Below are 17,311 nucleotides of genomic sequence, written 5' to 3'. Positions count from 1 at the left end.
AATTTTCCTTAATGATGATCAGCCATATGTTCTTGAGAGTAGTCCTTGATTCCAGAGTATTATAGTGAAATCATAGAGGGACAGTGTCCTTAATTAACTGAATTTTTTTAATATTAAAAACAAATTGGGGACGCCTGGGTGGCTCAGTTGGTTGGACGGCTGCCTTCAGCTCAGGTTATGATCCTGGAGTCCCGCGATCGAGTCCTGCATCGGCTCCCAGCTCCATAGGGAGTCTGCTTCTCCCTCTGACCTTCTCCTTGCTCATGCTCTCTCTCACTGTCTCTCACTCTCAAATAAATAAATAAAATCTTTAAAAAAAAAAATTGATTTGCTAGCTATTATGTTATACAGAATACAGCTATCTATAATAGTAATGGATCTAGGCAATTCCCTTTCTTAATTACAAAGAGAAGGAGCACCTATACAATGACATGCGCTGTAGACCCTCTTCTAACCGTGAGTCACACATATACCAGCTATGGGACAGACTGACATCCTGTGGCTTCTGTTGTTATACACTGAGACAGAATTAACTGTACAGTTTTCCTGTTTAAAAATGTTTACCTGAACCTGATCAGGAGGGAAAAAACAGACAAATCCAAATAGAGGGGTATTCTCCCTTGCTAACTGGTCTGGAAACTTCAAAAATCTCAGTGTCAAAGATGTCATGCCCTCCTTCTCAAAAAAGTTCTGAGGATCATTTCTAGAGGAAAGGAGACAGGAAAGAAATGACAGAATAGTGACAAGGGACATACTGGAATGAACAATTCAGGAAATTTTAATATTAAATAATATATTATATATTAAGTATATACTCTTATGTATGTTAAATTTCCTGAATCTGGGGGCACCTGGGTGGTGTGATCAGTTAAGCATCTGACTCTTGGTTTCAGCTCAGGTTGTGATCTCAGGCTCATGCTAAGAACTTCTATGCCCCTCTCCCCCATTCCCCCTTTTTTTAAAAATTTAATAAATCTTTTAAAAAATTCCCAAATATGATAGTTATCTTTATGTAGGAAAAGCACAGAACAAGATCCTTGTTCTGAGTGAGGGGTGAAGGGTTAGTGTCTATAAGACAACACATAGTGATAAAGGGAGAGAGTGTGAGAGAGCACATGCCAGTATAGCTAAATGTTGTTCATCATGGAAACTAAAAATAAATTAGGGCTTAACAGTTCATATTAGAGACTTTTCTTTTCCTTCTCTCCCTCCATCCAAAAATTTGTTGCAGTTTATGGTAATTGCTTCTTTACCTGCCTGCTAAGCCTGCTAATAGAATAGAGACATCCACTTAGAATAATTAAAGTTTTCATCAAACCCATAGAATCATTTATTCTTTGTATAATAACACAATAAGTACTGTTATAATGTTGCTTTTACAGCAATATATTTTGACATGTAATTTTAGAGGTGAAAAGCTTAGGTCTTGAACTTTGAATTGGAGTATTCTGAAGAAGTAGTGTTTGGTTGGGAGAAATGAAGACCAAGTAAATCATTCTGGTCATTCCTTCTCTTTTGTCATTTAAAGCTATTAATTTTACTCTGCTAGACCCTTCTATTTTTATAAATATGGTAATTAGGGACATATGTCCATGTACAGAAGCAAAGCAGAAGCTGCAAACAGTAAGATAGAGTGTAATACTGATGTTTCTGTACGTTTTCTTCTAGAGTTAAATCACAGTTCTTGACAATGCATAAGTGACCTTTAAACAAAATTTGTTTTGGTGTTTTCAGAAAACTTTTTGAAAATATTTATTTCTTAAAGTTTGTATGTATACATACATAATTGTGTGTGTGTGTGTGTGTGTGTGTTACTTTGTTTCTTAGAGGAGTGATGTATAAATATATAAATCATTTTGTTTCTTTCTTAGAGGAGTGAATGTCGTTCCTTTTCTAGAATTTATTGGGTTACCTGACAGCATAGTAAACATTCTGAAAAATTCCCAGAGTGGAAATGCACTAACGGCATATGCCTTGTTTAAGGTAAGTACTGGTATAAATGAGTTGCTCTTCACACTTAACCAATAACAGGCTCAGCTCCTCATAAAACTCCATGTTAGTTCCCAGTAGTAATTTTTTGTAACCTAAAATACCACATAAAGTACCATAGTCTAATGGCTAAAGTTTATATTTTTTAAATTTAATTTAATTTTTTGGTGTGTGTTCCAAAAGTCATTGTTTATGCACCACACCCAGTTTATATTTTTTTAAGTTTAAATTTTAAGAATAACTAAAATGATGGTTTAGAAAGAAGTGACTTGAAAATAGGTAGATCATTCCTAACCTGCTGTGATGACACAAATGTGAGACTTCTGAATTTCCAGAAGTTATCTTTTTGACATTTCTCCCCCTTACGGTATCTTAATTTTCCTTATTCAGAGATCCATGACTTGCTGGTTATATTTAGTATTTATTTTACTGTTTATACTAGTTCATCTACTTGGTAAGTCAAATAGTAAAGCTTAGTTCAAATTGTTTTATGGGATATACCATAGACTCAGTAGCTGTTATAATAGGTTTCATTTTAGAAGTTTGTCCGCTATAGCTGTTCTCTGGAGTTGAGGCACCAACATCTTTATAAGCAGTTTCTACATCTATGGGTCTTTCTTTTAGAAGAGAAGACTCACTAGAAATTGTGGATTTTAGCTATATTAATCTAATTTTTCTCAGTTGACAAATAATTATGAAGTTCTATATATCTTCATCCTAAGAAAGAAAACAGAAAACGTTTGGAAACTAGATTTTATTTTATTTTACTTTTGTTGTAATAAAAATACTTAGAAGTATGGTTTTATAGTAGTACAGGTAACATTTTATTGTCATCCTCATTAAAATCCTCAGAAATCTTGGGAGAGTTCCATTTTTATTTTGATTCTAACTAGAGGACTAAAGCCTATGTGCTGAATTTTCAACATTAAAACTTAATAAACTTACCAATGATCAAGTTTCTAGTTATAGTGGGTGTAATTTACCTTAATAAGTCAAAGTGTCATGATGATTTAAGCCATTTCCTTAATTATAATCACTCCTTATCCTATGCTCCCATAACATGTATGTAGCTCTTACAGTTCGTGTCATGGTCTGGGGTTAGTTTTGCAGGGCTTTTTTTTTTTTTTTTTTTTTTTGTCATTTGGTTTCTTTAGTGGATTTTAAGTGTTTAGGAATTCATAGTCATGTTCTGTTTCTCTGTTGTCACTGTGCCTGATACTGTGCTTTGTAGGTGCATCAGTGCTCAGTGCATGTTTCTTACGTGGGAATTGAAACAATGAACCTGTACACGTAGGTAGGTTAGTGTCAGCAGTGTTCCTTTCCACTCACTGTTCTTCTGTGAGGTGGGAAATAGGCAGGGGATTCTCCTGGGTATTTTCTGTCACCCATGGTTTCTCAGGTGGAGCAACGAACACTTGAGATTTATTGCTTCTGTAAGGCAAAGCTTCAAAAAGAGGTGTGGTGAAGGGGGGATAAACCACCTGGAGTGTGACCTTGTGACACTGACTAGCACACAGTCCTCAGCCTCCTAGCACTGTCCTGGAAGTGTATCTTTGTTTGAATTGACAAAAAATTTGTTGAACTCCTATTCTGTGCCAAGTGCCATTCTAAATACTGGGAATACTGTAATTAAATAAAATGGTACAAAATACATGCCCTCATGGAATTTACAGCATAGTAGTGGGAGGCAGTTAGATAAAGAAGGTAAAGTTAAAACATACACACCGGGGTGCCTGGGTGGCTCAGTGGGTTAAAGCCTCTGCCTTCAGCTCAGGTCATGATCTCAGGGTCCTGGGATCGAGCCCCACATTGGGCTCTCTGCTCAGCAGGGAGTTTGCTTCTCCCTCTCCCTCTGCCTGCCTCTCTGCCTACTTGTGATCTCTGTCAAATAAATAAATAAAATCTTAGAAAGGGGTGGGGGGCACCTGGGTGTCTCAGTTGGTTAAGCAACTGCCTTCGGCTCAGGTCATGATCCAGGAGTACCAGGATCAAGTCCTGCATCAGGCTCCCAGCTCCACGGGGAGTCTGGGAGTCTGCGTCTCCTCTTTCATGCTCTCTTTCATTGTCTGTCTCTCAAATAAATAAATAAAATCTTTAAAACACACACACACACACACACACCCCACATGGAGTTTAGGTGATGTTAAGTGCTAAGAAGGAAGAACAAACCAGCAAGTGTTGGAGCATTTTTTTTTTCTTATTTTTTTTTCCCCCAGAGGGCTTCCAGAAAGGAGGGAGTTAATCAGGCAGTTGTATGCAAGAAGAGCATTCAAAGTCAAGGAGGGGAAATGGGAGTATAGTGTCCTAAGGCTGCAGGGTACCTGGAGTATTGGAGGGAGCAGGGAGGATGGCGATGTGCCTGGGATGAGTGAATGTCAAGAGGTAATAGAGCAGCCAGATGAGGGTGGCCTTACGGGCCATTATGAACACTCTGGCTTTTACTCAGAAGAGATGGAAAGTCATTGGGCAGTTTTGAATATCTGACTTGTGTTTTAACAAAATCATTTCGGCTGCTATGTTGAGAACAGTCCATATATATAGCTCAACAAGGGCAAGAAGCCCAGAGATGGAGCAAGAGGGGTTATTGCAATGGTATGGGTAAGAGCTGGTAGTGGGAGGACCCAGGTGGTAGCAGGAGAGCCCGTAAGATGTAGGTGGCTTCTGGATGTGTTTTGAAGATGGAGCTGATGGACTTTTTTAATGGATTGAATATAAATTATGCAAGAGAAAGGAGTTGAAGCTATTGTGTATGTTTTTGGCCTGAGCAATTTAATAATAGAGTTGCGGGGCACCTGGGTAGCTCAGTCATTGAGCTTCCAACTCTTGGTTTCAGCTCAGGTCATGATCTCGGATCATGGGATCAAGCCCCACGTTAGGCTCTATGCTTGTGCGGTGGGGAGTGTCCTGATGGCTCAGTCCATTAAGTGTCTCTCTCCTGATTTCCGTTTAGGTCATGATCTCAGGTTCATGAAATCATGCCCTATGTGGAGCTCCCTGTTCAACAGGGAGTCTGCTTGGGATTCTCCCTCTCCCTCTGTCCCCTCCGCCCCATGCTCTGATAAGTAAATGAAAGAATAGAGTTGCCATTTCCTGAGATGCAGACAGCTTTGAGAGGAGCAGGATTGGGGTGGGACCATTGAACATCATGAGATCAGTTTTGAACAGATGACATTTTGAGCTCCTATTAGACATGCAAGTGTAAATAAATTGGATGTTGTATATACTGGAATTTAGGGAAAAGGCTCAGTCTGGAAATCTAAGAATCATTAATGTACACGTGGCACTACAGACTTGAAATTGGATAAGACCACCAAGGGAATGAGGTAGATGGAGGAGTACAGGGGCTCAATACTGCCCCAGAGTGTTCAGAGGTAGGCAACAAGAAGAAGAATGGGGAGAAAGGACTGTAAAGGGGCATACTGAATTTTAACACAGAAGCTATCAGAATGTGATACAGTTGCGGTCCGCATTTGTGTTGCTCTTGGACCAGTTCATCTAGTATTCACCTGTGGTCCTTAAATCTCTGGACAAAGTTAAACCTGTACATGCCTGCACAGATTGATTGATTGATTGATTGATTGATTAATTTACTTACTCACTCACTCACTCTTACTTACTTATTCACTCACTCACTCACTTTTGCCTCATGGAAGTTCCCAGTTGGAACTCCAGACCCAGGGTGGGTTGTAATGAGAAGGTAGCATAAGGCCTGGAAAAGTCAAAGGGATTTGGAAGTGAAACTAAACTAAATTCAGTAAAGAAGAAACATTTGGCCCATGTTTGCCTCTCACCATTTGAAGTAGTTTGGTTCTGGTTTAGTTCTACATGTGCAGTATCCACAGGTTAGCAGGGTTCATAAGGACGAGAAACATATGTGTGTTTGTTGTTGGCCCCGAGCCATCTTTCTCATTTCCCACGGTGCCTGTCTCTAAGGTTCACTAGAACGTGGTTCCAGGCTTCAGTGCTTCTACTGGGAATATCCTGTAATCCTTGGCTCAGTGTCCAAGTGACAGGTGTTTGTAAAATGCGTTTACAGAAGAAGATCCCTTGCTAGGAAGAAAAACCATATAGGCTGTAACTATATTAGCCTGGTGAAGCAGTAAAGTAATTTATACTGTTTGGTTATTACTAAAAATTTAAATTTCAAATTGTTTTTGCTAAGACGATAGGCATGATCAGCTGTTGATCTGCCTGTGTTTGCTTTTCTCCTCAGATTGCAACACCTGCCCGATATACTGTGACTTTGGGTGGAACCTCGTTCACTGTGAAGTATTTGCGTAGTCGGGGCTACATGTCGACACCGCCTCCTGTCAAGGAATATCTGCAAGACAGGATGGAAGAGACCAAGGAGCTTCTCACAGAGAAAATGGAAGAAACAAAGGATAGACTCACTGAAAAATTACAGGAAACCAAAGGAAAAGTTTCTTTTAAGAAAAAAATGGAATAGGGTGCCTTATATAACAGGTGATAGACAATTTCTGCACTTTAACCCTTTGGAAACTATGGACAAAGATACATACATGCTCCTGATTAGTTTTTTGTTTTTTGGTGGTTTTTTTTGATTAGTTGCCTAAATACACCAGTTCTCTGAGGGTTAAAGACCTACGATACCTTTTTAAAGTTGAATATTACTAGAAAAATTAGTGTTTTTTGAAAAGAAAAATGGAACCGAGTATAAGAATTTAACACCAGTAGCAGCATTAAGCAGTGGTTTGTGTCTTCGTAAGTCAGAGCTCTTTTTTCAGGGTCTTCAGAATCATACTTGCTTTGTGTTTTGTTGCAGCACATGGAGCAGTTGACTCCTTGAATAACTGATGTGGCCCTAGGCAGGGTGTTAACACTGGGTTTTCATCTTTATGTTATTCATTGAGCTTTTAACTATTCATTTCTTAATGTGGAGACCAATATTATCATCACAACTGCCAGTGAATAAGAGGATATTTAGTGTTTCTGTAAAAACTGTATGTAACAGTTATCTCTACCAGTTAAAATACACATTTTATATGAAGGAAGTTAAATAAAGATTGAGTCGTATATCTGTAAATAAGATGTATTGGTTACATGTAAGTGAAAAATTGACCCTTTAAAAAATGATTTTTACCCAAAGCTTGTCAAAATCAGTTTTTTTAAAAAACAAATACATGTATCTATGGTACTTTTTCCACCTAAAACATAAACCTCTACTTTGAATCATTTGTGTTCTCTCCAACTCTTTTTCAGAGGAAATATGAGAACAATATTATACCTTAAGTTCACTGTTGAAATCTAATATCCTTAAGCCATGACTCAGGTTTGTGGTTCTCGAGCAGATGCAGGTGTGGGAGGTTGGAAGGTGCTGTCAGGTTGTTCCAGAGCCGACTCACTCCTGCCATGTGGCAGGCCTTTGTCTCCACAGGCCAACACTCTCAGTGTCTGTTTCAGAGTTAATGTTGATTTCATTGTGCAGTAAATTCTTAAATTGTAGCTGTTTTTTCCCTTATCCTGAAGTATCTTTTTCCCTTATATTGAAATATGCCTGAGCATTTTACTTGAATTTTTTTATTAGCAAAACTGTCATTAAATTATCTGCTTGGAATGAAATTCAGCCATTGTCAGATGTGAGTTGCCGTGATTGTATGTTTGAGGATGTATGTGTCTGTTTCTTTTGCTTTAACCACTTTTACTTCAGTTCTAATTCTCGAGTTGATATTCAGAAGACAGGATGGCCTCTTTCTAGACCTATCATTGTTTTGAGCGATGTGATAAGGCAGGAGAATGTCCGAGGGACTTCAGAAGCATTCTGGTAGGGAATCACTGCTGCTGGGCAGGATTTTTGTACTAAATATTTAGTTTGGCCAAATTTAGAGAATAATTTAAAAGAAAAAAATGTTTGCATTTGATACATCTAATCATTATGTTAGAACACTTCACAAGTTAATGCTTTTTTCGGGGGAGGGGCAGGGCAGAGCAGCCAGGGGGCCCGCTCTTGCTCTGCCACACACACTCTTGATCAGGCAGAATGGTTTGGTCTCCTGATACACAGCTGAAGCCATGATTTCAGGTTGACAGCACGCTTCAAGTCTAAACACCATTTCCATGTTTTAGCTTGCTTATTTGCATTATTGTAGATACTAAATACTAAAATATTAACAAATTTCTTTTTTTTTTTTTAACCACTTAAGACTATGCCTTTGTTTTAACAGCTTACACGAAACGCTTCTGAAACAATTTACTTTTTATATTACAGAGGGCATATTTTCCAGTAGGGTTAAAATTGGGTTTCTTAGTAGTCACTAATAATCCTGAGACTAAAATTTACTTTTGCTGACTGTCCACCATTAGAGTTTTGTCACCTTCCAATTTTGTTATTGCGTTTTTCCAGTTACAGAAAGTGAGTTGCTGATATGTGCTTTGAAATTCTCTAGTAAAGTATTCTCTGAAGAGGTGAGTGCTTTTGTCATTACTTGGCTTCAGGAATATTTGTATCCTATCAAATGGTGTTGTTAGCATATTGCTAACCTGGTCTTTAAGGCAAGCTACAAATGTCTTAAAAGGGGATACCTGTGTTGTTTGAAATATTAATAGCAGGCTAACAGAATATAGTAATGGGTATAAGTTAAATATGTCAGAGTAATATATATGATAATAAGTATATATTTTATCACATTCATGAATATATATTTATATAATATAATTTTACTTAATATGATTATATAATATTTTTATTTTATATATTATTTATGATTATATATATTACTCATATATACATCACAGTAAATACATATAGTTTGCTATATATAGTAAACTCCATTTCATTCACAGTCAACTTTATACTTTGGATTATTTTGCCACTACCTTCTTTGAGCAGTGAGGCAGAGCAGGGTCCCAAGTCTGCTATGCATGTCTGTCTTTAAGTAGGATGTGTTGATAGGGTAAAGAAAGAGCTATGACTGAGATTTAACTTACATAAAGTGATGAATACAGTTTGCTCAGCAAATTCACAATTGAAATGAAAAACAGGTTAGGCAAAAGATTTAGTTTATTCAGAAATAATAGCAAAACCAACCTTTTAATGTACCAAAAATAATCTTTTACTGAATCTGTGACATATAGTGGGATGCTGTTCAGATTTCAACAAAGGAGAAAAAGAATGGATATATTGAGATTCTCTTTCCCCCAGTAATGAAATTATGCCTTCAAATGTAATCTTCTATATTTTTCTTATTACAGAATATACCCCCATTGATTTACAAATGAAAGATACCTGTAGTCTCCATGCCCCAGGGTCAAATGGAGCTATTTACTGCCCTACTTTAGTGATCTTAGAAGGTAATTCCAGGAATTTAAAAGATCTTAATAGTTTGGGCAGAAGATGTGTTGGGCGAAAAGCATATTTAGCTTTACTCTGTGTTCTTTCCACCGGGTTCAGGCCAAGTCCCAGGATTTCTTTTAAACAAGGACTGTGTGTGGTGGAATATGGTGATGGTAATGAAATGGACAGAAGGTGATTTTAACAACCGAGACAGAGAAAGTGTATCTTTCCTTATAATTTTGAAATACCATTCTTGTAAAATGTGTTTGTGACATATACATTTCTCTTTTTCTTAAGACTTCTTTGTTTGAAAGAAAGAGCGGGAAGGAAGGGCAGAGGGAGTATCTGAGAGGGAATCTCAAGCAGACTCCCCACTGAATGCAGAGCCTGACTCAGGGTTCGATCTCACAACACTGAGATCAAGACCAGAGCAGAAACTGAGAGTTGGGCACTCAACTGACTATGCCATGCAGGCACCCTGAGATATGTTTCTGAAAAAGACTTTTTTTCATGGTAATGTAGACAAATACATCTTCTGTTAGCAATTCGTTTTTTGAAATGGGGATCTTCATTTATTTGAAATTTTCAAAATTGGGTCCATAAGGCCTAAATGAAAACTGTTTAAATGTTTCCAAAGTTAGTTGGAGTATTATTCCATATTAAAAGCCTAATTGACTATTCATGCCATAGTCTAAAATGCACCAAATCATATTGGCCTAGAGTGAATTAGCACAGGAGTATTCAAATAGAAAGGTATGAGCCTTTCTGCCATCTTAGAATTGAACAACCTGAACCAGAAATCTATAGAACTAAAGGTGGGTACTTTTAATTATTCACTGTGCAAATATGACCTTTGTCTAGTCTCTTTTGTCCATCTGTATGTCATGTGGTATCCAGTTAGCATTAAATGGGATCCCACAAGATGCTGTCCTATGTACCTGAAGGTACGGCAGGCTCCAGATTTCATTCTTCCTTAGAGACTAGAATGGCCTGGGGTCCCACTCCTTTCCAGAACCCATCTTCAGCCATGAATTTTGGCCTAGCCTTCTGATTCTTAAAAGATCCTACAGTTTGAGCTTGTAACTTGTATTTGAGAAAAGCTGATTCAGGCCAATTGTATATATTTTTCCCCCTCTGTGAGATTTTTCTTTTGTGACTTCTGTGTCACATTGGTTCATTTTAACTAGTCAAAACAAGTTTTTGATTGTCTTGCTTCTTCAGGGTTAGGCTTTGAAAATCAAGCTGTATTCTTCCCTGTGCATCATTGACAATCACCAACAATAATAATTACAGATCATAATTATCTTGTGGCAATTATCTGGCTATTTTCATAAGCATGATCTTAGTAGGAAGAATGCATCTTGATTTTGGAAACCTTCAGGGCAGAGTATAATGTTTAGCCCATTCTTTATTCTGATGACTTGATTGGACAGCCACGGTGAGGAAGCATGTGGTTTCTCTTTGCAGATGGGAGCACTCGAGAAGAGTAATACGAAAGTACACTTGTTCCACATTGTGCTTTCTCTGGGACAGCACGGTCCATGTGGGCAGAAGCTGCAGGACAGTTAAAAGATGCTTCACATGCTGGCTGCCAAAGCATTTCCTCACTCTTCCTGAAAGGGCAGCTTGCGTAGAACCTTTCTTCTTTCATTCCCTCTCCCTCCGTCTGTCCAGCTTTTTTGTTGTTGTTTTGGATTTTGATCAATTTAAAAGAAAACTCGTAAGTGAGAAAGGAAACAGGGGGTGTGCACACAAGCTTGCCTGCTTCTCCATGTGGTACAGGCCAGTTCTCCCTGTCTGCCTCTGATGGGCAGGTCCACATGGCCCAGCTTCAGAAAGAGTGGGTCAGTAAACGCAGTTCCCTGACTTTCTTTAATCAAATACATGGTCAAAAGCCTTTCACTCTATTTTGATAATTCCATAAATGTCATTCTAAGCATATGACATAAAATCATGGCAAATCTGTATCTTCCTTTTTACCAATTAGATGTTTGAGAGCCTTAAAGCTAAATTTGACTTCTTAAAGAATATACAGCATTTTCTCTGTATATACAAATATTTAAGTTGTAATTACTTTTTATGAACCTCTAAGTACTAGATTTAAGATTCTGTAATGATTGAAGCACATTTTGATTAGTTTGTGTTTTAGTGAATCTGAATCAGTATTTTTCTTTGGATACTTAATATGGTGACTTAACTCTCTTCATTGCTTTACTTCTCTAAAAATAGCGGCTGCTTTCATTCTCCTTGTGCTAAGGGTGCAAAACGTGAGTGTCTGTGAAGTGCTCAAATAGGGATGGCTCTGACTGCCCTCCAGCTACCCTCTGGAGATGGAATTGCAGGGCTTGGTTGCCATGGTACTCCACCAGCTGGCACTTGTTATTCCTCTATTAAAGAGGATATAGGATATGGTGGTTCATAATTCACATTATTACTTCTTTTGGTTCAGAAATAAGGGACAAGTGTCAGTGGTTTCCCCCAAAAGTTGGAAATATCATCGGATACTTTTGTCTTCAAAATCTAATGCAACTTTTGTTGAGGAATCTAGACCATTTAGTAACTGCATTATTTTAGAAGCATTTTAGATTAATAGGAGTTTTGAGTCATTTACCCCAGGCTTGCAGAGAATTTATATAGAATTTTGCTTTTAGCAGGTCATTTTAGAACTGAAACCAATATTTTTAGTTGAAGAAAGGCATGGGAGACTTGAGTCTGGAATTCAGATCTCAACTTCCAGTTTATTTAATTTATCCTCTTGTGCCAGGCATGAAAAAATAAAGTAAGTCCCAGCTTTGGGTATTTTGCAATTCTTTGTATTTTTGAAGCCAAAGCCAATTTATGAACATTCTTTGCCTCTCTTCTGCTGGTGCCTGCCTGCCTTCTTTTCGGCTTTTAATCTTTAATTTTTCTTCAGTTCATTCACAGTCCACTATTTTCATTCTTTTCTCTTTAGAGTAATAGGAATGGGGACAGGTAGCTATCCTGTTATATCCTGTATGGCTAGAGAAGGAGATACTACTTCATTTCTCATGCTCCAGCTCCATTTCCCTCAGCCGGCGACATAGGGAGGTTTCAAGGCCGGTTGATGCTGGCATCTTCTTGCTATCCAGGTTGACCTTGGCAATGCTGTTAGTAACTGTTTTCGAACACCTAAATCCATACTCGAGAACAAGTAATCAAAACTTTGGTAATTAGATCTAGTCTTTATATATCTGCACATTTAATGTTTCATATATCAAAAGAGGATTTGATCTCAGGAAATTCTCCATTGCCTCCTTGGCAAAAAAAAAGGAGTTTGTGTTTTCCCATTGCTCCCGCGTGGCGGATTGCTCCTTTGTGGAGGCTGTGTCTGCGGCATACTTGGAGCCAGCTCAGATTGGAATTTTCCATGTACTCGAGGCCAGTCACCAGAGCATGTGACGTGATCAGAAGCTGGCATTTATGGAAAATTTTAGCACTGAGAAGTTCAGTATATCCCTGGTTAAGGATTATCAGGTTTCACTAAAGGATGAGGTTTAGCAGCACTGAGTCCCAAAGAAAATGACCAAACTTAAACGCTAGCATGGCCCATACTGGTGAGCAGCTGTGCGCTACGGCGAAGTGTCCCAGAGAATAGCTGTAGTCTTCAGTGTCCTCTTGTTACACACGCTCTGTGCAGGAGGGCATGTTTAATGGACCTGACAGGCTAAAACTTGGTTTGCTGCATCTGCCTTGCCTCTATCACTCCTGCAGCTTGCATGCACACTTCATGGCTGGTGAAGCAAGGATGGTGAGAACCAGATATGCTCCTGTTCATGGGCAGGAGCCCCTCTGTCTGAATGCAGAGCCCCTCTGGGTGGGTTGCCGCATCTTGCCTTGTCTCCCCTGTAGCTGTGCGTGGCTGAAACACTTGCCAACAGAGACTGGCTGATGGAAAAAGAAACATCAGAGTGAGAATTGGAGAACACATGTGTTCATCTCAGGTTTAAAGGAGATTGACAGTAAGGGAAAAACCTGAGTGCTCACGGGTAGCATTCCAGAAGAGTGCGATCATGCCAGTGTTAGCAAAGAGAAATGAAGAATATGGCCTGCGTTCTAGAGGTGGAAAGGTAGAGGTGCCTGAAGGGCAAGGTCCTGGTGCTTGGGGCCTGAGGCTCATCCAGGGTCTCCCTCAGGACGAAACTGGGAAAGTAGAGAGAATGCTAAGTAACAGAGCTCAAATCAGCATTAGCTGCTCCCCCATGTAAAAAGAAAGCAAGAGACAGAAAAAGGGCCAGGTGAAGGGAGTATTAAAATCTGGGATTGTGATGCTACCAGCTTTGGTTTTCTTTTTCAACATTCCTTTAGCTATTCGGGGTCTTTTCTGGTTCTATATAAATTTTATGATAGTTCTAGGTCTGTGAAGAATGATGGTATTTTTATAGGGATTACATTGAATGTATAGATTGCTCTGGTCAGCGTAGACATTTTAACAATATTGGTTCTTCCAATCCATGAGCATGGAATGTTTTTCCATTTCTTTGTGTCTTCCTCAATTTCTTTCATGAGTGTTCTATAGTTTTCAGAGTACACATGCTTTACCTCTTTGGTTAGGTCTGTTCCAAGGTATTTTATGGTTTTGGGTACAGTTGTAAATGGGATCAATTCCTTTATTTCTCTTTCTTCTCTCTCATTGTTAGTGTACAGAAATGCATCTGATTTTGGTGCATTGATTTTATATGCTGCCATGTTGCTGAATTCCTGAGTTCTAGCAGTTTTGGGATGGAGTCTTGGGCTTTCCACATAGAGTATCATGTCATCTGTAAAGAGTGAGACTTTGACTTCTTCTTTGCCTATTCGGATGCCTTTTATTTCTTTTTGTTGTTTGATTTCTGAGGCTAGGATTTCTGGTATTATGTTGAATGGAAGGGGTGATAGTGAAAATTCCTGTTGTGTTCCTGACCTCAGGGGAAAAGCTCTTAGTTTTTCCCCATTGAGAATGATAATTTGCTGTGGACTTTTTGTAGATAGCTTCTATGATAATGAGGTATGTTCCCTCTATCCCTACACTATTGAGTTTTAATCAGAAAAGGATGCTGCATTTTGACAAAGCTTTTTCCACATCAATTGAGAGGATCATATTGTTCTTGTTTTATCTTTTATTAATGTAATGGATCACATTGATTTGTGGATGTTGAACCAAACTTGCAGCCCAGGAATAAATCCACTTGGTCCTGTGAATAATCCTTTCAATACATTGTTGGATACTAATGGTTAGTATCTTGGTGAGAATGTTTGTGTCCATGTTTAAGAGGGTTATTGGTCTGTGATTCTCCTTTTTGATAGGGTTTTTGTCTGGCTTTGAAATCGAGGTAATGCTGACCTCACAGAAAACATTTGGAATTTTTCCTTCCATTTCTATTTTTTAAACAACTTCAGAAGAAAAAGTATTATATCTTCCATAAATGTTTGGTAGAATTCCCCTGAGAAGCCATCCAGTCCTGGACTCCTTTTTGTTGGGAGATTTTTGAGTACTGCTTCAATTTCCTTGCTTGTTATGGTTCTGTTCAGGTTTTCTGTTTTTTGTTTTTTGTTTTTTTCTTTCAGTTTTGGTGGTTTATGAGGTTCCAGGGATGCATCCTTTTCTTCCAGACTTACTAATTTTTTGGCATATAGTTGCTCATAATATGTTCTTAAATTGTTGGTTATTGGTGTTGATCTCTCCATTTCATTCATGATTTTATTAATTTGTGTCCTTTGTTATTTCTTTCAGATAAGTCTGGCTAAGGGTTTATCGATCTTATTCTTTCAAAGAATGAGCACCTGTTTTTATTGACCTGTTCTGCTATTCTTTTGGTTTCTGTTTCATTGCTTTCTGCTCTAGTCTTTATTATTTCTCTTCTGCTGGGTTTAGGCTTTATTTGCTCTGCTTTCTCCGGTTCCTTTAGGTGTACAGGTAGGTTGTATATTTGAGACTTTTTTTCTTTCTTTAGAAAGGCTTGTATTGCTATGTACTTCCCTCTTAGGACTACCTTTGCTCCATCCCAAGGGTTTTGAACAGTTGTGTTTTCATTTTCATTTTTTCCATGAATTTTTATAATTCTTTAATTTCCTGATTAACCCCACTCATTCTTTAATAGGATGCTCTTTAACCTCCATGCATTTGTTTTCTTTCCAAATATTCTGTTGTGATTGAGTTCAAGTTTTAAAGCATCATGGTCTGAAAATATGCAGGGAATAATCCCAGTCTTTTGGTACCAGTTGCAGCCTGATTTGTGTGTGACCCAGTATGTAATGTATTCTGGAGAATGTTCCATGTGCACTCAAGAAGAATGTGTATTCTGTTGCTTTAGAATGAAATGCTCTGTATATATTTAAGAAGTCCATCTAGTCCAGTGTGTCATTCAGAGCCCTGTTTCCTTGTTGATCTGCTTAGATGATCTATCCATTGCTGTGAGTGGAGTGTTAAAGTTCCCTACTATTAAACTGTATTTTTATCAATGTGTTTCTTTAATTTTGTTATTAACTTGTTTATATAACTGGCTGCTCCCAAGTTAGGGGCATAAATATTTACAGTTGTTAGAACTTCTTGTTGAATAGACCCTTTAATTATGATCTAGTGACTTTGAGAAAGAGAGAGAATGAACAGTGGAGAGGGGCAAAGGGAGAGAGAAGCAGACTCCCTGCTGAGCAGGAAGCCTAACACTGGGCTGAATCCTAGGACCCTAGATCTGACCTAAGCCGAAGGCAGCTGCTCAACCAACTGAGCCATCCAGGCACCCCTTCTTCATCTCCTGTTACAGTATTTGGTTTAACACTATTTTGTCTGATACAAGGATTGCTACCCCCATGTTGTTGTTGTTGTTTTTATGTCCCTTAGTATGATAAATTGTTCTCCACCTCTTCACGATCAATCTGGTGGTGTCTCTGGGTCTCTCGTAGATAGTGTATAGATGGGTTTTTCTTTTTTATCCATTCTGATAGCCTTTGTCTTTTGATTGGCTCATTTAACCCATTTACATTCAGAGTAAATATTGAAAGGTATGAATTTAGTGCTGTTGTATTACCTATAAAGGCCCTGTTTCTGTAGACTGTGTCTGTTTATTTCTGACCAATGTTACTTTGAGATCCCCTTTAAAATTTCTTTTAAAGCTGGTTTAGTGATCACAAATTCTTTTACTTTCTGTTTATCTTGGAAACTCTTTCTCTTTCAATTCTGACTGATAGCCTTGCTATCAAGTATTCTTGGCTGCATATTTTTCTCTGTTAGCACCCTGAATATATCATGCCAGTCCTTTCTGGCCTGCCAGTCTCCCTTGGATAGATCTGCTATCAGCTTATGTTTCTACCTCTGTAGGTTAAGGACCTCTTGTCTTGGTTGCTTTCAGGATTTTCTCTTTGTCTCTAAAATATGCAAGCTTCATTAATATTATATACTGATGTGTTGGCCTACTTTTATTCATTTTGACAGGGTAGGGGAAGGTTTCTGTATGTCTCCTGTACTTGAATGCCTGTTTCCTTCCCCGTATTATGAAATTTCTCAGCTATGATTTGCTCAAATACACCTGCTCCCCCCCATTTCTTCTTCCTCTGGAACCCTAATTATTTTGCTATTGCTTTGCCTTATAGTATTGCTGATCTCTTGAATCTTCCCCTGGTGATCCAGTAGTTGCTTATCTCTCTTTTTCTCATTTTCTTTTTTCTCCATAATTTTATCTTTTATATCACTGATTCTCTCTTCTGCCTCATTTATCCTAACAGAGCCTTTTTTTTTTTTATTACATCTCAGTAATACAACCTGATTAGATTTTAGTTCTCTTATTTCTCCAGAAAGGGATCCTTTGGTGTTTTCTATGCTTTCTTCAAGTTCAGCTAATATCTTTATAATCATTATTCTGAATTCTAGCTCTGATATCTAATTGATATGCATATTAAGTCTCGGGAGTTAGTACTGCCTCTGGTTCTTTTATCTGGAGTATTTTTCTGTCTTGTCGTTTTGTCCAGATAAGAACAGATGAGTGAGGGAACCAAATACAAAAATATCAACCATGACCCCAGCAAAATATACATTAA

At 38.2% G+C, this 17,311-nt stretch overlaps 1 protein-coding gene across 4 annotated transcripts in view; it reads left to right on the top strand.

Annotated features, from left to right (window-relative positions):
• Nucleotides 1–7,569, top strand: part of FAM210A (family with sequence similarity 210 member A) — a 35,443-nt gene extending 27,874 nt beyond the window's left edge. For all 4 annotated transcript variants that reach the window (XM_082697595.1, XM_082697593.1, XM_082697594.1 and 1 more), the window contains 2 exons: nt 1,872–1,983; nt 6,203–7,569. In XM_082697595.1, coding sequence (XP_082553721.1) covers nt 1,872–1,983; nt 6,203–6,436 — 346 coding nt within the window. In that variant the 3' untranslated portion in view covers nt 6,437–7,569. The remainder of the gene's footprint in view (nt 1–1,871; nt 1,984–6,202) is intronic.
• Nucleotides 7,570–17,311: the final 9,742 nt, after the last annotated feature.

This window comes from Mustela nivalis, assembly GCF_964662115.1.
Source record: "Mustela nivalis genome assembly, chromosome: 14".
NCBI classification, from domain to species: Eukaryota; Metazoa; Chordata; class Mammalia; order Carnivora; family Mustelidae; genus Mustela; species Mustela nivalis.
The sequence above is the reverse complement of the archived record's forward strand: the minus strand, read 5'-3'. Positions and strand labels throughout refer to the sequence as shown.